Source organism: Lepisosteus oculatus, chromosome 22 (genome assembly GCF_040954835.1).
Source record: "Lepisosteus oculatus isolate fLepOcu1 chromosome 22, fLepOcu1.hap2, whole genome shotgun sequence".
Classification (NCBI taxonomy): domain Eukaryota; kingdom Metazoa; phylum Chordata; class Actinopteri; order Semionotiformes; family Lepisosteidae; genus Lepisosteus; species Lepisosteus oculatus.
This window is the reverse complement of record NC_090717.1, coordinates 3,824,888-3,848,856: the sequence shown is the minus strand read 5'-3', so window position 1 is coordinate 3,848,856 and position 23,969 is coordinate 3,824,888. Positions and strand designations below refer to the sequence as shown.

Genomic DNA, 23,969 nt, shown 5'->3' with positions numbered 1-23,969 from the left:
AGCATTATAAGGCCAGAGCTTTCTGGATTTTTTGCCCCTGGGGCCTAGCTTAAGAAGCTTAATGAAATAACTTCAGAGGGTCTCAACCCAATTTCTAGTTGACATCTATGCTTATCACAAAACAAGCAACACAACTGGCCTTAATCGACATTTAATTTGAGACTGTCAGCCTAGACAGTCCTTAAGACAGTGTTTGCCTGGCACTTGTAAAGCTGGCCAGGCAATAAGGCAAACCTGCATCTGGTTTCCTGTGAAACCTTAGGTCTTGTGATATGTGATACACCTTAATGAGCATTCATGGCAATCCTTACTAACCTTCAGTGATCCTGTAATCTCCTTAGAATGGTGAGAAATGTTGCAGCATGTCTATGTCAGTGTTGAAAGGATTTGGGTTTGCATTTTGTAGTACTTTTCACTTTATACCCACATAGTTCTGGAGGAAAGGCAAAGCTGCTTGCAACACAATGATAATAATGGTTTGTATTGTGAAAGCATTTGTTTTGCTTTCATATAATATGGGATAAATACAATTAGGCGATGAATCATGGAGAAATCTGACCCTGCGTTAGTTGTTGAGGGCATTTTCTTCTTGAGGGTGCTCTGTTTTTTTAACTTTGTCTATGAGCCCTGTACTAAGACCAACGGACATTTCATGTGGCATCTGTCTCAATCGTTACAATACTGTAGCATTGGTTACCAACCATGTAAAGAAGAAACAGAACTGCAGGTATCATTGGGAATAGATGAAGACTTGCGATTTGTAGTTCTGTGATGATAATTGATACCCCTGTGGTTCCCTCATCTGTTTGCCCATCTGCTGCTTTTCAAAAATGAATGTTTCTTCCTTCTTCTACTGACCCTTTCACCTCTACAAAATCTGTATTCATTGTTTCTGATGTTCAGTCAAATGCTTTTAGTAACTGAATATCCGAATTTCCTTTTGATCATTTTACCTACAGTACAGTACGTACAGTACAATCATGCAATGCCTTTTTTAATGCATCCACAGATAATTCTTAATAAAACTATCATTCTCCTAGATAGCCGAGGACTTTATTTGAAAGATGTGGCTAAAACCATACTCTGTAAGCGAGATATAATTTCTATACTTTTATTTCAGATCCAAAGCAAAGGGAGAATGGAATCCCTGTGATAGAAACAAAAAGGTCACTTATACCTAGAAGCATTCATTCACCACATTTTGAATTAAATCAAACTGACTTGCAAGTACAGCCTTGAACACTAAGCCAAAAGATTTTAGATGCAAAATGAAAGTGTTCCCTAGCTCCAGAAAATCCAAACATGTTTATTTTTCAAGTTGCACAACTGGTACAACTGCCTTATATCTTATACCTGAGCCCAAGTGATTGTACAGTATCTTGTACCTGAGGTATGTCACTAAACAACTAGGGCAGGGATTTCCCAAGCAGTGGCACAAAATTGACTGAGAGCTGCCAGGATTGGGTGAACTACAGTTGGCCAGAGTCCACTCTCCTTCCAACAGCTCCCTCCTTCAGCTTGCAGTGCAGTCAGTGAGCACCACCTCACTCCTCCTGTCAATGCAAAGTTTTCAGCAGATGCTGTGGGACTCACGGTGTGAACAATAGCAGATGAGATTTCCAAGTACAGGGGAAGACATTGCAGTGTTCCCCTCCCCTCTGTGTGAATGTGATGATGATTATTAATGCTATTAATATCGTAGCAGGTAATATTGTAGCAGATGCCCTATTCCAGGTTACCTTACAGTATGGAAGATTTACATAATGTGGAATCATGAAGGTATGGAAAAAAATCATTTATGAAATAATGATAATGGTACCACAAACACAGTAAGAACTAAAATAGTATACACGCAGGAGGTGTAGGTATATAAATACTACTGGCACGTATTCCATTTTTGCATTGAATAAGAGCAATTAGCAAGCTACAATATCGCTCTCATAATTAAAAATAGTGCAATAGAGTGTATAAGAGTCATTGAAGATGTAGTTGAGAGCTGAGGGATCACAGGTGCTGTCTTAAATGGATTAACAGGCTCTGGAAGTAGGAAAGTGGAGAGGGTGTACAAAAAGTCTGGTGGAATGTGAGTGGAGAGATAAACAATTGAAAACAGTCAGAAGGAGAGTGGCTGAGATATCAGCAGATGAGAACTAGGTTTTTGAATTGGAAGCGATCAAATACGTGCAGCAACAGGGAGCCAGTGGAGAGACTAGAGACTGGAGCAGCATGATGAAAGCTAAGAAAGAGAGATACAGAATTCTGAATTCTGTTGCACTAGGTGCATAGCACTGGCAGGAAGGAAGGCTAGGCAGTTAGAGTAATCGTCTAGGTAGGATAGTACCAGGGCCTGGAGCAGAAGCTGGTTATGTGCATGCAGAGTTATCCAAGATGGAGTGGCAAGGATGTGCCATTCCAGAACAGGTAGAGGTGGAATCTGGATTAAATGAGATGGAGAGGTCCACAGAGGGGGGTGAAGAATAAGGGAAGTAAGGAGATCGGACGTTGAGTGTAAGATGACAGGAGTGCATGCAGGGAGAGACAGGAAAAGTCATGGGAGGTTACAAGGATCATGGTGGTAAAGGCCTATCTTTGTGGCATAAGAAAAATAATTTGCAATTCCAAAACAGAATAAATTTCTTATTGATCAACATGCAAAAGTCAAGACATAAAAGGAAAATCAGTCATTCTGAAACATTGCAATTTGGCGGCACTCAGTATTCAGTACTCTTGGTGTTTCTGCAGCCTTTTAAACCAGCCTCACAGTTCAAGAATGAGAATTTCATCCTGTTGTTGTAATGTTGTCAGCAATAATTTTTCATGATTTACATGAAGTATAAATAATTCAAACATGAAGGCTGAACAAATAAATGAACAAAGTCAAAAACTGCACCTGTATTTCCAGACCTAGTCCCACTTTGGCAAGAGAAATCACCAACCTACCAGAAAATGTAGACAGGCTTGATTTTTATATTTTAATTGATATGGGTTTTTTACATTAATGTGCTTTGTATGGATGGATAAAACACCAGATAAAAGGAATCTGTTGAATGGATTTATGAAAAATTAATCAGTGCAAGAGAAATATCAAGGCGATATTAAATTATATACTCTGACAGTCCAGCTGCTGGCAGTGCTACAGTACGTAACAATTTTTGTTAATACAACCAAGGAGCTAGACAGACCTAAAAGAAATACATACTGTATGTTTTTGGCAACAATTTCTCCTAATGTTCTTTTAGAATTTGCAAGGAACAATATCACCACCTGGAGCTACTGTATTTAGTTTTTTTTCTGAAATCAGAATTATAGTTGGGTCTTAAGTCATTCCCACAGTGTATTGTGGTTCTGCAGATCAAGAGACACCTTTCTGTGTGGAGGTACGTACATTTGGCTTAAGGGGGAAGCACATGTTTTCCATCTGATAAGAACATGGCTTTGGTTGCTTCTGGGTACAGTAACACTGTCTGCTCTTAAAGTGATCCACTGGAGCTTGCCTGGCTGTCTGCATGAAAAAGTAAAGCAGGCAAACAAGTAGAGAAAATAATAGTAGGCCATTTTGTGGGCCTGAGAAACATATATATTATCGTATGCATAAACCCTGAAGTCTTTCATGGGTATTGAAATATATATCTCACTAAAATGTTTGTGAAAAGCAGTGTTTATAGCCTTAGCTTTTATGGCTGTTTCTCTAAGGGCTTATTTATGTGTGACTGCATTGCACTCTTCTGAGAAAACCCTACCAGTGTTTTCTGCAAGTGTTTCAGTGTTACCATTAACTCTTTAGTATTAGAGTCTTATTTTGCTGATGTTGTAACCTCTCCCAAGTGCTTGTAACAAAAAAAAGTTGAAAAATTACACTGATTTGTTTTCATTTTTACAGTGCGGAGCTAAATGGTTTTGCTTGTTTATTGTTGGTCATAGAACCTATGGAATGATGGTGTCACCTCGTTTTTGAAAAGGGTGCTAAATTGCGAAAGAGTTTTGAAATGTGATGCTAATAGTTCAGTTGAACTTATGTTGCATTGCATCTTGCATTATCCAAAGGCAATGGATGTTGTTCGAGAGAGAGTTTTAAGATGTTGTTTTTGCTTTCATTCCTTGTGCTTTCAATGCATATTCTTTAATAATGTTTCAACACACCCTGTAATCTCAGATATCAGTATCAGTAATTATTAAGTTCTAATCATATCCATATATATTTTCCTATAATAATAGGAATCATGGGCTGTGTTGTATTTACTTTAGCTGCTGTGGAATAAAAATCAGATTTTATCCATGGTGTTATAATGAAATTTAGCCAATCTATTTTGAAAGTACTAGTCCTTACGGTGCACCTCATATATATTATGCATTAAGCAACCCTGATTTTGTTCAGTTTATAATGTAGCTGATTTGTAGCCATCAATATGGTAACAAAAGCCAGAACTGACTTCATTGTGTTGAGGAAAACAAAAGTCCAGGGAATAAAAACTATACATGGCAACATGTCAGGTAAATAGGAACAAATTGTGTCTCACAACACAGATGAAAGGGGGCAAACCAATTCACATTTTCTTTGATTGTAGCTGCCAAACTACTGTGATGGAGAAAGAAATGAAGACTGTTTGTGTAACACAGGAGATTATAAAAGGCCATTCTTTGCTGATCCATCCTAGGAGCAGGGAATTAGTCCTTAAACATTTTTTTTTCTGCTGAAAAAGAAAAAATAAATGCTATTTACTTTTTGACAGGCACATGTTGGTTGTTTATTCCTCCAGCAGACAGATCCCTCAGTGCGACTGTGTCCCGATTCACCTGTCAGCCTCTCTTTTTCTCTCAAGTTTTTTTTTTTCCTCCCTGGAAAATACTCAACGTTGTAGGAGAACAAAATTCCCTGTTGCAGAATAAGCAATCTGTGTTGCTGACACACCATTTACATCAACATTAGACTGATCCTTTAAACCTTTAAACGCACGCTCTACTTCCTTCTATTCAGATCCATGTACGTTTTTGTGCAGGTGCTTATCTTACCAAGTTACTGCTGTCTGTGACAATTTATTCTTAATATAAGCCGGTTTACCTACTGAGATGAAGGAGCCAAAATTTAGAACTGTACTGTATATACAGTACATATGTATGCACAAACAAAACTATAAAAAAGAGCATTTGATGCATTTTTCAAAAAGCTGGTGTGTTTATGAACCTGAGTGTGGACAGTTTCTTCTGGATAGTTGTGAATGAAGCTAGATCCCATTATCTGATAACGCCCGACATGAACAATTTAGGCAATCCTAGATATGCCACATGAGAATCTCATCAATCTGGGGAACTGGAAAGGAAATGCTAAAGAGCTGAATGCTTGAGGTTATGAAGGACAAAGCCAGGACAGATAGAAAACTAGCCTCAAAAGATTACAGGTAATGCCAGGAACAGTGTGATAGTGATCATCAGAATATGATGCAGAATCTGAACACCTGAGGCAGCACAATGCTTTGTGGGTCAATAGCAGAATCTGAAGCTTTCATTATCCTCTCTCAATGTTAGACCTTGATTTAATGTTCTCAAGAGTGTCAAGGTAAAAATTAGAGCTTTGGGCAAATAAACATCATTTAGTTTCCCCTGAAGAGTAGAGAATCTACCAAGAGAGAACACAAAAGAATCTATTCTTTGCTGCCTTCATTCTTAAAGAATAGAAAAAAACTTCAATTAAACCTGTATTTATCTTTCATTGTTTTTTAATAAATATTCATTTCTTGTGCAAGTGCTCAACCCTGTCTTTGGAAGAAAGCTAGAGCATTAAATCCAAAAAATTTACCCACCAAAGGGGGGGTAGAAAATAACTAATTTATCTATGAACACTAATCTATAGGTTTGAAATATGTTTGAAAATGTTTATACTCATCCAAAACTCACATAAAATTAAATGTTTCTCTGAAAATGGGACTGTATTGGAAGAAATGTTAATAGCAGCCTGGGTTTTAACTCACATATTAAATAATTTGAACCAATATCATAAATCCTAACTGTAAACCAGATAGCAACAAAGGGTTAGGACTGTTATATACATATAAGAAGCAAAGCCAAATGGTAAAATCCATCAATCTAATACACTGACGCACATAATAAAGATTATATATTTAAATTCCATTATATCAGGGTTACTTCAGAAGATCTGCTTTGAATCCTGCAGGCATTTCCTCTTTTGAATAGGGCATGCTGTAAGCTAACCCCAAAGGCATAACTGTAAAGGACAGCTTGTTTAAAAACAACAGTGGATTACTTGAAAGGAGCACATTTGAAGGTTACTGGTACTGTGTCCCACAATCAGCCATGACTGTGATCGCTCTGGATCTTTATCTTTCCCATTGGGGCTGAAGAGCATTCTTATGTGCATGCTGATTAATAATTTCAGTGTTGCTCACAGATATGTATCGGATGTGTCATATGTGTTCTTGCTTTAGGAGGGACTTCTGGACTACCACAGCTTGTAAAGTTGTGACATCTATCTTCACGGATAACAAGAGGTGCTGCAATTTTGTTGTACTCTGCAATTATTGCATTCTTGTTTGTGGTATAATGTCAAAATACACAGCTGTGTCTACAGACATTCTGTTAAAGAAATATGTATTTAAAGTTATAAATTCATTCTCACCAATGGTTCTTTCAGTTAATCCAGAAATAAAACAAAAACATGATTGAATCTTCATGCAGTTACATACAGTACATTCTCTCTAGTGATATCCATCACCACCCATCATAAAGTAGAACCTTGTTTCCATAGAAACCTCCCTCCAGCAACAGTCACAGCACATCTGAAATGTAAATATTGTCATATTATTTCCATTACTGATCCTTGTATACATTTTCATGTAAAGGTTCTTGCAGCAATTACTGTCAAATCAACTGATGGCCAACAATTTAACAGATTTTTGAAACTGCAGCATACATTTTTTTAAATGGATTAGTTGAGTGTTGTGGGATCTGTTTTTTAAATCTTTTTGCTCTAGTAAAATAAACATTTTTAATCATTCTCTTTCTGTTCTGGAAACTACAAGGGGTGACAGGGAAGAGGATCACCCTGTGGCAGCTGAGGTGTTTCCTGTTAGTTACTCAGGCTGGACCGTACAGGAGATCTGTACTTAATTCGACAGTAATATCTTTCTACCGTATACTGTATGTCTTCAGACACTTTTTGCAAGTCTTCAAAAAATGTATTTTTTACTGTATGCCTGCCTAATTATTTCAGTCTTGGATTTTTTTTTCTCTGACATTTGCAGTTATCTCTGATAGTTTTGACTAATTTGATTTTACAAATACAAGGCATGTGACTTAACTGGCCTTGTAAATGTCATTATTAGGTGTGAAGTGATCAGAAAGTCAATGATTCCCACACCCACCCAGATGTGATGCCAGTTAATCACAGGGATTATTCCCCAGCAGTTCTGGTTCCCAACTATACAACTGGGTGGACTCGAGCAACTGTAAAGTACTTCTCTTAAAATACAACAGCAGTGTCCGCAGCAGGGACTTAAACCCACTAGCTATAAAGCCAGACATTTACCAACTATATACAGTATACCGCCCCCCTTATGTGTATTGTCATATTTCAAGCCTATGAGACCTCACAATGAAAACTTGAAAAGATTATGTTTTCCACTGAAGCTTTGACATACAAGCAGATAAGAAGAACTTCTTATGCAGGTCTTCACACAAACAGCAGCTGTAACATTCTCAGCTGGTTTTTCCAGAGATGCTATTATATCAGATGCTATTAACAGCACAGTGTGGTATTTCCTTTAAAACTCCTTCGAGACACTTCACTCAGCAGTTCCTTTCCCTTCCCCCTGCCCTGCTCAGATCTATAAAGGAATGTTCAAGTACATTGGTTGATAGGAAGGGAAACCTAGGGTCTCAAAAGCAACAGCAGTGAAATGTTAGATGGTGTGCTGAGGCAGCCATTTTTCATGCTTGCAACTTCATGTCAGGAGATCTGGCATGGTTGAAGGTACTGTATACAGAGAAGTTTTGGTCTGCCAAAGGCCTCTTGGGTCGTATTTGTAGCAGCCAAGCACATTAGTGATAATCCAACCCACTTGTTACAGACTACCAAGAGTTCTGCAATTCTATGGTGTGTGCCAAAATGTTGTCATGCACTGGCAAAAACAATATCTTCACATGGAAACAAAAAAATATGACCATGTGCGTTTTAATCGAAGGTTGTATTCCTTGTAGAAATATTACAGTGTAGACTGGTTAACAATGACACGTGCTTTAAACGCTAAATGCAATAGTAACTCGACATTTAAGCAGACAATTGTGGGAAAAAGACAATAGAATGTTTGTACAGTATCTGTTTTGGAAAGAACATCATTTAATGTCATTATTTCTTATTTCTGTGTTTTTAGATAAATAGATAAATGTTGATTCCACCTGTTTGTCTGGAAAAATCCAGAAACAAACAAAGCCTGGTTTTGGTACAACAATTCCTTAATTACTGGTGTTCTAAGTATTTTTTTACATAAATAATAACATTAAGCTTCAGTTTAAAGAAAGAATTCTATTCCATCACATTAATTTCAATTTCAAAGTAGAACTGCCTGTTTTGCATACTGCTAAACCTTACAGAAGGTTTCTAGTTTGTTTGTGTGCAGACAGCCTGATACTTGAAACATTATATTGTAAGCCAGTCAACCTAAATAGGGTAAGCAATTTAATAATAATAAACACAATTAACAGTGAGGTGTTGAGAGGGTATCTGTGAACTTTGTACACAATTTTCCTGCAGAAGATGCAATATTTTATAAGGTGGAGATTCAGACCTGGTTTGAACTGGATTGGAAAAAGGTCTGCTATGTAATTCTATAGTGTTATAAGTGTTATATATAGGACTGTGAGCTATGAACCGAAGTAACCAATTGTACAGTATTTAAATAAATTATCTTTAGCAAATAGGGAAGTTGGAAGATGTGCGTGATTTTGGAACACTGTGAATCTTGTAAGCACAAGGAAGTGTGATAGTTAACAGAAAAAATATTTAAGGACTGTTCTAGTTTAGTAGTTTGACAAAAATACACCCAGCATCTCTATGTGTTTCGCTCCCATGCACATGAAATAAAAACTTCTCTTCATTTATGAGACAGACTCCTGACTGACTTTTAAGGGGATGTGGGGGGGAAACTTCTCCAACAGATTAACAAGAAAGAAAGCATTGTGTTCCAAGTACTGTACACTGGAGAAAAACACTGTTAAAGGTATTAGCACTGACACTATGATACTGTATGTGTAGAATGTGCATCAAATTCTCTCCAGCTGTGATTTCACAAGCACATTCATGGTGTCACTATTCAACTGCTCCACAGTTGCTGTCTTTGTTTCATGTGTACAGTTTCAGATACAAAATACACACTAAGCCATGTCAAAGATAAAGATATCTGGGATTTTAATGGACTATAACACTGTACCTAATAACTTAATAATTTTCAGTATTTTCACATCTGGAAGTACAAATACTGTAACAAAAGTAGCATTTTTTTTCTGAATGAATACATAGTTCTGACAGTTAGGTTTCTACCAGGTTATGAATCCTGGAATCAGTGAACTAAATGCATTTTTAACATTGTGCATGTTAACAAATGCATTTTTAACATTGTGCATGTTAACAAATGCATTTTTAACATTTTAACATTGTGGCATACCACAGATTGCAATACATCAGATTGTAGAATCCATTGCTCCTATTTATTTTTGGAAACAGGATTGAATGTGAATATATTCTTTTTTGCAGCTGTAACTCGGGAAGTGTGGGAAAGCTAATAGAAATTTTAAATGTTCAGCAACACACTGCATTAAGACTGCAATAGTGGATAACAGGATGTGTTCTGAAATCATTCAAGTCTATTAATCTAATAGTAGATTTTAATGATTGCAGAGCAAATGCTGTGTTGTTTGATGAAGTTCAACACAATTAAAGATTTCAGATTGTTTTTTCTGTTGGTGTTACCTTGAGATTGTGGTTCACAGTGTTATTTTTACTTTACTATTTTAGAAATGAAATTAAAATACTTAATCTCACACATCCCACGTAATGCATCAGAAAGATGACATAGAAAATATCCAGAGGGGAAAAGTGTAGAGGAGAGCAGAAGCTGTTCCATTGTTTGCTTTCCTACACCTTATTTCATAGCTCCAAGAAATGGAATAAAATCCCACTTTTCCACCCAGGCAAGAACTGAAGCACAATATGATGGATTTCAAAGACACCACTGGATTGCATCTCTAAAGAGGAGATACTATCCACCTTTTTTTTGCTGTGGCCTTAATTCTCAGTGCATCTTTCTGTTGCTGTTTTTTACAGGGCTGAGCCAATTCTGACCAGAGTGAAGGAAGATCACACCCGCATTATTCTGCCAGCTATTGACAACATCAAGTACAACACATTTGAGGTGCAGCAATATGCCAATGCTGCACATGGCTATAACTGGGGGCTGTGGTGTATGTACATAATCCCACCTCAGGACTGGCTGGACAAAGGCGATGAGACAGCTCCTATCCGGTATGCAGGGCTAAAGCTGCTCTCTATTATTTATAAAGCTCTGGCTGTTAAAAAATTGATACACTGAATAATGACTACAATATTAATTAATGATTCTGTTTTAAAACAAACTGGTCTTCAAGAGAAACTGTTCATGCTTTGTTAAAATCGTTGGTATGCTTTGGTCTGTTAGATCTCTCTATGATGTGTTGCAATGACATTTAAGCGGTGTACTGTAAATGCATATATTTATTTATATGTATATATTTGTGCATATTAATGATGCTGTGATATTTTAAGGCCCTTTTTCTAAGAAGTGACTGGAGAAATGTATTTAATTTGAAAGTACTCATAAACAAATGTGCAGTAATTCAGTTCTTTAACAATTAGTTTAAACAAATTCTATGTAGTGTATCACAAAAACAATTAAATGCATTCCTATATTAGAATGTGTAGGATTATACCAACTTAAGGAGACAGTTCCACCATTTACTTTCTCACCATTTTACTTACTTGATCTCAGAAATGTGCTTCCTATTGATGTTTCTTTTTCCATTCATCATCCTATGATACAGTTTTCCTCGGTTTTATCTGCAATTTGGATTTATTTACTAGGTGAACCAGTACATATAATGCTTAATCAACACTGCATACAGTACGTCTCTATGATAGCTAAAAACACTTTTGAACACAGTGGCACACAGTGTCAGTGCAAAAAATGATCTTAACAATTAGCATACAGTCAAAAGAACAGGTTTGTTCCAGCTTGATGTATTTTCTTCTCTAATATTGGGTTCAACAGGCACCACCAAATCAATTTATAAATTTGATTGGTCTAAAAAAGTAATTTTAGTATATAAAGATTACTACAATAATTGCTTTATTACAATCTTTTCCTTCTTAATACTAATAATACCTATAAACTACCTGAATACTGCAGAGTGATCATATTAATTTTGATGGTTAAAGTGTACCTACACTTGTGTGATTATATAATAAAACTGCCTTTTTCTGTAGGAATTGAATTTGAGACTGATTCTTTGCTTTACGGACACTTGAATGACACCAATGACACTAGAATAATTCACAGGCTTTAAAATATAGCTCTGTTAATAAAGCATTTACTGTATATCTAAGAACAAAACTTTTTTAATACATGAGATTACTAATTAATAAGGATTTGTCCTAACATGTTGTAAATACTCCAGTAATCCAACCACAGCATACTACAGGCTATATAATATATAAATGGTATTCCAATGGAATTTGAAACTCCCAATTAATAGTATTGCAAGTATTTTATATTAGCCTAACTTTTTTATTATTGCAGTACTTCTGGTTTTACCTTTGTTTTAAAATATTGAGAGTGTGATAGAATGTGTGTGAGAGACTGTGCTTTGAAAGCTGAAAGCTGATGTCAGTATTCTTATATGCCAGTTTTATCATCTTTTCAATTTTCCATTAATTTCAGTCTTTTTTACACAATACCAAGGACATAACTTTGTTTTTGATACAAAAAACAAAAAGTAAAAACCTCAGAATTTATAAATATGTTGTTTAATTCTTCAGTCCTTTTGTCAGAAAAGTTACATTTATTTTAACTATTATCAGTGTAGTACTGAAGGACGATTTTCAAATTCAACCTTAGGTTTCTGATTTGGGGAGGAAATGTGGTGTGCTGGCTTATTTGATCTGCAAAAGGAAATTATTTTATAAGCTCAGTAACTGAGATTCTTTTTTTTGTTTTGTTATAATTGTTATAAAGTTATAATTGCAAGTGCTTCCAGACAATAAACTGCGAAAATAATTCCCTGTTTTCTGCACTTTCAAAAGCAAGCAGTATTGCTAAATGAGAAATCTTAATATTCCTTAAGACAGCATGAATGAATCCCCATTCCCTCATTTTGAGCACCAGATGAAAGCATTTGAGTGATGTAAACATATTTTGATCTCATCACAAATTGGAATTTGAACATTAACTGTTTTGTACTATTTATGACTGTAACATCATGCAATTCTGTGATTGAGGTTATGAACCAATCCTAATCCTAACTGAATATGTTAAAAGAACTACTTTTTGAAGGGGACACCAGTTGTTCCCGTGCCGTGCAGTAAATCATTTGCCAGTCTTGGAGTATGGGAAATTAGATTTCCAATGTGCAGTAGAAAAAATCCATAACGCAGCTTCAGACAAGAATTGTAGAATGCGTGCTAAACAGTAGTCAAAAGCATGCAGAGAAATATGAAATCCAAAGTGAAATACTGTAAGCAAATTAGAGAAGGACATGCAGCAGTTGTAACCAGATAGCTCCTGGAGCTCAGCAAAGGTTTTCCAGGCCTACTTATAGGGTCTCCCACACTTGCTCAGTTTCATTCAAATTGAGTTTAATGAACACTACAAGTGAAGGTTTGCTGAGCATGCCAATGCCTGAAAGAATTTCTCATCCACACATTGGATTGCAACAGCAAACCCAGCTGTTCGCTTCCAGTTGTAGCCCTACTCTGAAAAATCCTCCCGACTCCCAGGTGAGCCCTAGAATTAAGCTCTGAAGTATGATGCAGCAATTGCTCCACCTGAAAATATCAGAAATATGAAAATATCAACATTTCTCTCCCGAGAAAGCTCTCCAGAGCTCAGGCTGCCACTGGGGCCTCATCAATAAACTTGAAATAAATAGTACACTCTACTGTATACAGTAATGCAAATAGAGGCCTGGAAAAGCAAATGTTTTCCTTATATTTAAGTTTGTTTATAAGACTGAGACTCCATATTTTATATACACAGTATATTTATTCGCTGTATCTCAGAAATTGCCAATTAGCAATTGATTAGGACCTAAAGAATACAAATTAGTTCACAAAAAAGCGATGAGTTCCATTAAGTACAGTAATTAAGGTAAGGTCACGGCCTGGAGCTGCCTATCACTTAAATTAAGTGAGATATATATGTTTTTGTTGATGCAAGAGTATTCTAAAATTGCTCAAGACTCTGTCCTTTACCTGTGCCTAGGACTCCAGCGATGATTGGCTGCTCATTTGTGGTCAACAGAGAATATTTTGGAGAAATTGGACTTCTGGATCCAGGAATGGAAGTTTATGGAGGTGAAAATATTGAACTGGGCATGAGGGTAAGTGGAGAGACATTTTTTGTTTACCCATGCATACATTTGTTGTGATACTACTAAGCACTACAAATAACATACAGTACAGTAGCAGCAGAAGTGTTAATCTTATTTGATAGCTGGGGTCTTTAGGTTTTAGGAACTGGAGGCAGACAGTATTTTACACCTAATAACAGCTGAAAATATATGTCTTTGTTTTTTGAAGATAGAAACAGCTAAATGTGATTTTTGATCTAGCAATTAAATTTACATGGAAAAGGGTGTATGTAATCAATTGGAATAAATCATTTGGCTTAAATATCTAAAGAATTTCTACCCTAGAAAAATGAAATCTCATGGCAGGGAAAAAAAGTACACATTACAAAACACCCAAGTGAAATTAAATAGAACTAAATAGTATGGAGTCTTTTTAACATTAAATAATTAAGCATTTAAACAACCAAAGTAATAACCTTAAGAGTTTATGGAGACTAAGTAGTAAACCTGATGTCATACTCTGCCAAGTCAGAATTGTGTTGCTTAGAGAGGAAAAAAAAATCAATTCTTAGTGCCAAATTACAATGTTCACTTGACTCAAAAGCTTTGGAGTCTGCAATACAGTTAAAAAAAACGTACATCTGCACGCATATGGTGGATGAGTAGATTTAATGCTTCATGTAAAATGAGGTTTGAATGAAAAAAGGAGACGTGTTTAATGTGAAGGATTTCTTTTTCTTCCAAAAGCTGGCCTTTAGTGGAAAGGTTTCACAAATGAGCTGCCTCGGCATAAGCATCACAATAATTACATTAGCATTCTCTGGCATATCTTTCTAGTGTGAAAGAGCTAAATAGCATTAAGGCCACTTATCTTTGCATCTGCAAGCATCTTAACAAACTGCAGCTCATGAAGTGTCTGTAGCAGTGTGCAAGTGGTTTGCATAAATATTTAGAGAGAAAGATACCTGCTTCTTCTCGAGTTATCATCAATTTCCGAGTTTCCCACATACATACCATATTGAAAACCTTTACAGGGGTGAAAAGGTCAGGGATGCAAAAAATGAAATCTGCTCCCTCAAGGTAATGCATCGTGGTAATTTTTTTACACTCAGATGTAAAATCAGCATGCTGATACTGATAACCCCAATGAAATCTTACTGTGATTATTGGTCTTCAGAATCCTTACTGTCCATGCCTCTGTGACTGCTTCAGAGTGCATACACCCACTTTATCCTAACAGTAATTGTGCTGTTGTTCACACATTGAATTGAAATAAATACGGTAACATTTTTACAGGGGGGATACACTCCAAAAATAATCTTGTTGATGTTAACACCAAATTGTGCAGTGAATCACAATTCCCATGCAAACCACCGCATCCACTGCCAGTAACCCAATAAGGTTCTATCTTTTGTCTTCATGTCAGGCTACTGCTCTGAAAAAAGAAGACAAATAACGATTAACTGCAATTATCTGCATACTTCTGCCCATAACTGAGAATTTGTTTCACTTCATCCTTTTAACTTTGAACCTGCATTTTCTTTGCATTTACAAAGAAGAGATAAATAGCTGTGATCTTTGAAGGCTGTCTGTAGCAGCCTGGTTATCATAACATTCAAATAGCGAGCATTTGGTAGTTCACTGAAAAGTGCTATTCTTGTTGAGGATTGTTGAGGATTTCAAAAAGCTTATATTACCATAGAATAAACAAACAAAAGCAACCGATGTCTTACTTATGGTGTGATTTTCACAGGTGTTTTTTTTTTCAAACAGATGTTTCAAAAGCTTTGCTCTGTTGGAAACATTAGTCTAATTAAAATCTCAAAGACTTCAATGTCAGGCATGGATAAAAGATGTGAAATCATTAACCTCATTTGTGCACTGCTGAGAGGTTGGGTTCAGGACACATACAGTACCTTTCAATGACACCTACAGTAGATATTTTTAGTTTTACTTCAAATCCCATTGAAGTAGAAGGTCATGACTAACGAAATTTAAAAACAACCTGTTAGGATTATTTTTACTTATATTTCCTGCTAATGGAAAGTGCATATTGGAGTGAAAGAGAGCTTTCATCTTGGACTATTTTCTTTGTGGAAGTGGCGCTTGGTAAATGGCTGCAATATATCATGTCTGTGATGAAATGTGTTTGCAAAGGCTGGCACAAGGATACACCTAATGAGCTGTTTTTGATTCAAGGCATTGCTTTTCAGGAGGAAATGAATCATTCTTCACCAGAGACAATCACCTTCTAATGATGTCATAGCACATTAAATACATTAATTCATTAGAACACTGACCTCAGCATGCAGTGTTACAAACACCCTTCAATTCCTCAAATATTACCTTGAATGGTGTTTAACAATTTAAAATGTAATCATGTGATAATGTCATACAATGTGTCAGTTTCTGTCATTAAGTCCTGGTGACCTACACTCTTCAGAGAACCTTGTCACCAATATTCTGGCCTTCAAAGGCCTTCTGAAATTCATAGCCAAGCAGAGGGCTCATTCTGACACCAAAGATTTATATTCAGGTTTATAAGCATAAATCTGGAAGTAAAAAATGTGGTCAAATTATTACCAAGAGAAATGTGTCATGTTTATTATGAAGAGAAATTTGCAGTGCAAATTACCCAATTCATAGTAAAACTGCAACAGTTAGTTAAAAGAATAATAATATAATAATACACTTTTTTTATATAGCTCCTTTAAAGGTGGCTTCTCAAAGCACTTGAAGAAAAAGAAGAAAAATATCTGCATTTGGAATGGGAGGGAGCCATGGAAAAAATGTTCTGATATTGATCAAGCATCTGTCTTTCTAAATACATGAATTATTTAGAAAGCAGTAATCAATTTCTTTACTTAATGGACTAAGAGTTATTTACCACATGGTTCATTAAGTTATTTCAGTAATTACCACTTCTAATAGTGCTGTTGGGTCACTTTAGGGGGTAGGTTATATACTGTTGACAAGACTGATGATGCTCATAGTTTCCTGTTGGCTTTAAACTGCTTGGTTATAGTGAAGACAGCTTGTATACATACAGTATAAATGGGGCTAGTGCAAAAGCAAGCAGTGTAGAGGGGCATGGTGGAGGTCTGCTGGGAAGTAAAGTCTGATGTCTCTACTGTACATGGGTGTGGGTAGCTGTGTTGGTTTGACCATAGTGCCATTGATATTAGGGTCTGAGGTTGTTCCCCAATCCTGTGGGTTGGGATTCCTATCTTGTTCTGATTGCTTAACTAAGAAATCCATGACAATGATGGTGTCTTTAAGTACTGTGTGCAGTATAGTCCCAAGTGGATTTCTTGGGAAACAGTAGGCATGAACGAAAACCACAGTAGCAGAAGCAGAGCTCTACTATCGCTTCATTCCACATGAGGACGCCATCTATCTGCTGAGAGGGACAATGAGGCCTCTCCTTGTTACTAACCTCCTGAAGAGTTGTGGGCATAATAACTGTCTGATCCTGGTGGCTTCCAACTGGAGCTGCAACATCTGCTAAAAACCAGTGGCTGTAATACTGACCATCTCCTGCAGTGATCTGTGCATGACTGAGACACCCCATGCGAGAAGCCAATCTTAATCCAAAAGAGATTTGCAGTATTCTAAAAGCAGGCAGGTGCCCTGTGGTCCAGGGAACCTCTCTCCTGCCCGGTGTCTGGCCAAGGGCTATTGTATGGAACCTGGTATGTCGGTCAGAAACAGATTCCACCCAGTTTTTTGGGGGGATATAGTGTGACTACTTTTTTTTTTTAGATGCTTATATTTGTTAATGTTTCTATGTGAAAAAGGATTGAATGTTGGTTTTTGTAAAAAAAAAATGAAAAAATACTGCATCTAGCTGAACTTGTGAGAGAAATCAAATGTCTTCTGTTCCATATTCTTCCAGTTTCCATCATAACTTAATGTGAGTTTTTACTTCCTTAACGTGTCTTTTGAGTCTTGTACTAGGATATGAATTTGTGATGTACTGTTATTTTACAGCTGGAATTATTTGATGTGTCTAAATTGCATCCTGAATGTGTCTTGCCTTGGGCTCATTGTCTGCTTGGTTAGGCACTGGCCACCACAACCCAGCCCTGTCTTGGACTGAGCACTGATTGAAAATGGATGGATAGAAAGATCACAACCTTCTTATTTAATATGAGGCAATCAAACAAATGGTGTCAGTACTGTATAAGCACGATTGTTCTCTGCTAAACTGTTTTGAATCCTTAAAAAAGTATTTAACAGAAATTAGCATTAGAAAAACACGACTTAGTTAATTGCATCATTTTCAAAAATACAGTTATAAAGACTTCAAGAAGAAAATGATGAAATGCAATTAAGGATATTGTTACTAAACTGATGTAGTGAACAGTTCATTTGCATTTCAAAGATTATTTTGCCTTTAGTTAATGGTGACTTGACAGGTACAGTAATTGCACACTTCCTTTAAAAATAATTAAAAGATAATAGGACAAATATAGTATAATCATTTATCTCTTAATTTCCTTTCACGACAAGAACACATTTTTGCATATATCTAAAATATATGAACGTTTCTGCTATTAAGAGCAGTGTTCTATACAGTACAAAATAAATATTTCTTCCTATAAAGAATGTAAATGCCATACATTGCTTTTTTCACCCTGTCTGTAAAATACTTGCCCTTCCTCTCTCACGTCGTAACGGCTTTTTGAAAACCACTGAACAGAAACACTTTTACATATTTATATCCCAGAAGAACTGGTCCAGAAAAAAATTAAAAAGAGAATTGAAGTGTGTCAGTGCACCTGCTATTGATATGACCAGGTCTTGGCCTTTATTCCAGCAGGTTCTTTTGTACCTGCACTACATCTAAGCAGGATTAGCTTGCAATTAACTCATCCACTTCAGGCCTATGTATCTTTTTTTCTCTACTTGTGCTTTTTCAAGTGAACCATAATTTTGAAGACTTCAGCAAATTAAATTGCTCACTCGAGTGGCTCAGATTCAATTGCGATATATCGTAATGTGGTTTTGTGCATATGCAGCATCTACAAATCAGGTTCAATTCATTTGGTGGTGTCAACATTTATTATTATTATTATTATTATTATTATTATTATTATTATTATTATTATTATTATTATTATTATTACGCTTTGTTTTATTTTAAAAAAAATGTGGAGCTCATAGTCTTGGTTTCAATAAGTATGCTCAAGGGCGGCACATTCATTTACGAAAAATGGGTTTGGAATTGAACACATATAAGCAAATGTCATTTAGTCATTTAAATGTCAGGGATTTCATTTGTGAGTTCAGCATTAACTGTTGATATCTGTTCACAGGTTCAGATAGATTTGAAAGGTAATCTGATTAAAAAGCTGTATGTAGCACAGGCAGTGGATAAAGGACATGCAGACAGAAAAAGAAAAGCTTTTTTAAATAGAACCCAACTTCTCTGTGATCCAGTAAGAGAATCCATTAAGCTGCCCCTTTTTAAATAAAAAGCCTTGTTTTTTTGTTCTGTGGGTGGGAGGTGTGAGCACAGTATTCCGTAAAAACTTAAGATTATGTTATATAAGGAGCATTCTTGTGATTATCCAGTGTGGCGAAATGGTTCAATGCATGCTGCTTGGAGATAGCTATTAAACCCATAGAAATGTGTGACAGAGTGAGCTCGGGAATCAGTAAACCTGGCCCTCAGCAATTTGCCTTGTGTTCCAGAATACAACCTATTTCTCCACCAGTCTATGGTATGAATTCCAGAGCAGAGATGCAAGAGCTCTGCCAACTGATCTGTTTTATAGTTAAAGTTTAATTTGCAGTTATTTTAATCAGACACCTTTGGGTCCCCACTGAATGCACTGTGCTTCACACTTTATTAAATCTGGTTTGATAATTGTTGCTTTAGGGAATACAAAGGAATCAATTTTGAATGCTCAATAAAAGTACAACACTTCTAAAACTATATGAATGCTAATTTTATTATTTGTTTAGATGAGAAAAACTCTATGTTAAATGTTTTTTAAATAGGTTAAAAATCAGGAATACCTAACAACATTTTAGCTGTATCTGTTAAAATGCCAGTACATTCAAAGCAAACTGCAAAGGCTTGCAAAGCTTAACCACATTCTTTCACATTTTTGCTTTGCGGTCAATTTAGACAACAGTCCCATGTAGGGCCATGCAGTCTATAGAGCCATATATGCAAGAAAAAAAAAGTGAAGATAAACTTGAACTATCACTTTTCCTAAACATTACTTCTCTCCTAAAACACAACCATGCCATCAAACATCCTCTATGTTTTCTAATAATTCCAACCCTAACCCTAGCTATGGGTTTGGGCCTTTTAGGGTTAGGGTTCAGATTTTCTTCAAAGAAACATAATGCAACCATTTACTCATTTAAGCAGAAAATATGGCTCAGGGCATCAAAATATTAGTATGAAAAGAGTTAGCAACCTTGCCAAACCACACAAACTGTATCACCTGTGGTGCAATTTTATTTTTTGACAAGTATATTGTTATTGGAAATTTCCTGCTGAATGGTGCTCTCAATGTGCATGGTTTCAGGGTTAAGTAGGTTAAAAGTCAGGAATACCCAATAAACCTTAGCTGTATCTGTTAAATTGGCAGTGCATTCAATGCCCAATGCAATGGTTTGCAAAGCTTAACCACATTCTTTCACATTTTTGCTTTCCGGTCAATATAGACAACAGTCCCATGTAGGGCCATGCAGTCTATAGAGCCACATATGCAAGAAAAAAAAAGTGAAGATAACCTTGAACTATCGCTTTTCCTAAACATTACTTCTGTCCTAAAACACAGCCATGCCATCAAACATCCTCTATGTTTTCTAATAATTCCAACCCTAACCCTAGCTATGGGTTTGGGCCGGTTAGGGTTAGGGTTCAGATTTTCTTCAAAGAAACATAATGCAACCATTTACTCATTTAAGCAGAAAATATACCTCAGGGCATCAAAATATTATTTTGAAAAGAGTTAGCAACCTTGCCAAACCACACAAACTGTATCAACTGTGGTGCAATTTTATTTTTTGACAAGTATATTGTTATTGGAAATTTCCTGCTGAATCTTCCTCTCAATGAGCATGGTTTCAGGGTTAAGTAGGTTAAAAGTCAGGAATACCCAATAAACCTTAGCTGTATCTGTTAAACTGGCAGTGCATTCAATGCCCAATGCAATGGTTTGCAAAGCTTAACCACATTCTTTCACATTTTTGCTTTGCGGTCAATTTAGACAACAGTCCCATGTAGGGCCATGCAGTCTATAGAGCCATATGTGCAAGAAAAAAAAAGTGAAGATAACCTTGAACTATCGCTTTTCCTAAACATTACTTCTGTCCTAAAACACAGACATGCCATCAAACATCCTCTATGTTTTCTAATAATTCCAACCCTAACCCTAGCTATGGGTTTGGGCCGGTTAGGGTTAGGGTTCAGATTTTCTTCAAAGAAAGATAATGCAACCATTTACTCGTTTAAGCAGAAAATATAGCTCAGGGCATCAAAATATTAGTTTGAAAAGAGTTAGCAACCTTTCCAAACCACACAAACTGTATTAACTGTGGTGCAATTTTATTTTTTGACAAGTATATTGTTATTGGAAATTTCCTGCTGAATGGTGCTCTCAGTGAGCATGGTTTCAGGGTTAAGTAGGTTAAAAGTCAGGAATACCCTATAAACCTTAGCTGTATCTGTTAAATTGGCAGTGCATTCAATGCCCAATGCAATGGTTTGCAAAGCTTGACCACATTCTTTCACATTTTTGCTTTGCGGTCAATTTACACAACAGTCCCATGTAGGGCCATGCAGTCTATAGAGCCATATGTGCAAGAAAAAAAAAGTGAAGATAACCTTGAACTATCGGTTTTCCTAAACATTACTTCTGTCTTAAAACACAGCCATGCCATCAAACATCCTCTATGTTTTCTAATAATTCCAACCCTAACCCTAGCTATGGGTTTGGGCCGGTTAGGGTTAGGGTTCAGATTTTCTTCAAAGAAACATAATGCAACCATTTACTCATTTAAGCAGAAAATATAGCTCAGTGCATCAAAATATTAGTTTGAAAAGAGTTAGCAACCTTGCCAAACCACACAAACTGTATCAACTGTGGTGCAATTTTATTTCTTGACAAGTATATTGTTATTGGAAATTTCCTGCTGAATCTTGTTCTCAATGAGCATGGTTTCAGGGTTAAGTAGGTTAAAAGTCAGGAATACCCAATAAATCTTAGCTGTATCTGTTAAATTGGCAGTGCATTCAATGCCTAATGCAATGGTTTGCAAAGCTTAACCACATTCTTTCACATTTTTGCTTTGCGGTCAATTTAGACAACAGTCCCATGTAGGGCCATGCAGTCTATAGAGCCATATATGCAAGAAAAAAAAAGTGAAGATAAACTAAAACTATCGGTTTTCCTAAACATTACTTCTGTCCTAAAACACAGCCATGCCATCAAACATCCTCTATGTTTTCTAATAATTCCAACCCTAACCCTAGCTATGGGTTTGGGCCAGTTAGGGTTAGGGTTCAGATTTTCTTCAAAGAAACATAATGCAACCATTTACTCATTTAAGCAGAAAATATAGCTCAGGGCATCAAAATATTAGTTTGAAAAGAGTTAGCAACCTTGCCAAACCACACAAACTGTATCAACTGTGGTGCAATTTTATTTTTTGACAAGTATATTGTTATTGGAAATTTCCTGCTGAATGGTGCTCTCAATGAGCATGGTTTCAGGGTTAAGTAGGTTAAAAGTCAGGAATACCCAATAAACCTGAGCTGTATCTGTTAAATTGGCAGTGCATTCAATGCCCAATGCAATGGTTTGCAAAGCTTAACCACATTCTTTCACATTTTTGCTTTGCGGTCAATTTACACAACAGTCCCATGTAGGGCCATGCAGTCTATAGAGCCACATATGCAAGAAAAAAAAAGTGAAGATAACCTTGAACTATCGCTTTTCCTAAACATTACTTCTGTCCTAAAACACAGCCATGCCATCAAACATCCTCTATGTTTTCTAATAATTCCAACCCTAACCCTAGCTATGGGTTTGGGCCGGTTAGGGTTAGGGTTCAGATTTTCTTCAAAGAAATATAATGCAACCATTTACTCATTTAAGCAGAAAATATAGCTCAGGGCATCAAAATATTAGTTTGAAAAGAGTTAGCAACCTTGCCAAACCACACAAACTGTATCAACTGTGGTGCAATTTTATTTTTTGACAAGTATATTGTTATTGGAAATTTCCTGCTGAATCTTCCTCTCAATGAGCATGGTTTCAGGGTTAAGTAGGTTAAAAGTCAGCAATACCCAATAAACATTAGCTGTATCTGTTAAATTGGCAGTGCATTCAATGCCCAATGCAATGGTTTGCAAAGCTTAACCACATTCTTTCACATTTTTGCTTTGTGGTCAATTTAGACAACAGTCCCATGTAGGGCCATGCAGTCTATAGAGCCATATATGCAAGAAAAAAAAAGTGAAGATAACCTTGAACTATCACTTTTCCTAAACATTACTTCTGTCCTAAAACACAGCCATGCCATCAAACATCCTCTATGTTTTCTAATAATTCCAACCCTAACCATAGCTATGGGTTTGGGCCGGTTAGGGTTAGGGTTCAGATTTTCTTCAAAGAAAGATAATGCAACCATTTACTCATTTAAGCAGAAAATATAGCTCAGGGCATCAAAATATTAGTTTGAAAAGAGTTAGCAACCTTTCCAAACCACACAAACTGTATTAACTGTGGTGCAATTTTATTTTTTGACAAGTATATTGTTATTGGAAATTTCCTGCTGAATGGTGCTCTCAGTGAGCATGGTTTCAGGGTTAAGTAGGTTAAAAGTCAGGAATACCCTATAAACCTTAGCTGTATCTGTTAAATTGGCAGTGCATTCAATGCCCAATGCAATGGTTTGCAAAGCTTGACCACATTCTTTCACATTTTTGCTTTGCGGTCAATTTACACAACAGTCCCATGTAGGGCCATGCAGTCTATAGAGCCATATATGCAAGAAAAAAAAAGTGAAGATAACCTTGAACTATCACTTTTCCTAAACATTACTTCTGTCCTAAAACACAGCCATGCCATCAAACATCCTCTATGTTTTCTAATAATTCCAACCCTAACCCTAGCTATGGGTTTGGGCCGGTTAGGGTTAGGGTTCAGATTTTCTTCAAAGAAAGATAATGCAACCATTTACTCGTTTAAGCAGAAAATATAGCTCAGGGCATCAAAATATTAGTTTGAAAAGAGTTAGCAACCTTTCCAAACCACACAAACTGTATTAACTGTGGTGCAATTTTATTTTTTGACAAGTATATTGTTATTGGAAATTTCCTGCTGAATGGTGCT

At 36.3% G+C, this 23,969-nt stretch overlaps 1 protein-coding gene across 2 annotated transcripts in view; it reads left to right on the top strand.

The window, feature by feature from the left end:
* Positions 1-23,969, top strand: part of galnt9 (polypeptide N-acetylgalactosaminyltransferase 9) — a 183,571-nt gene that overhangs the window by 31,038 nt on the left and 128,564 nt on the right. For both annotated transcript variants that reach the window (XM_006640301.3, XM_069182222.1), the window contains 2 exons: positions 10,334-10,531; positions 13,521-13,638. In XM_006640301.3, coding sequence (XP_006640364.3) covers positions 10,334-10,531; positions 13,521-13,638 — 316 coding nt within the window. The remainder of the gene's footprint in view (positions 1-10,333; positions 10,532-13,520; positions 13,639-23,969) is intronic.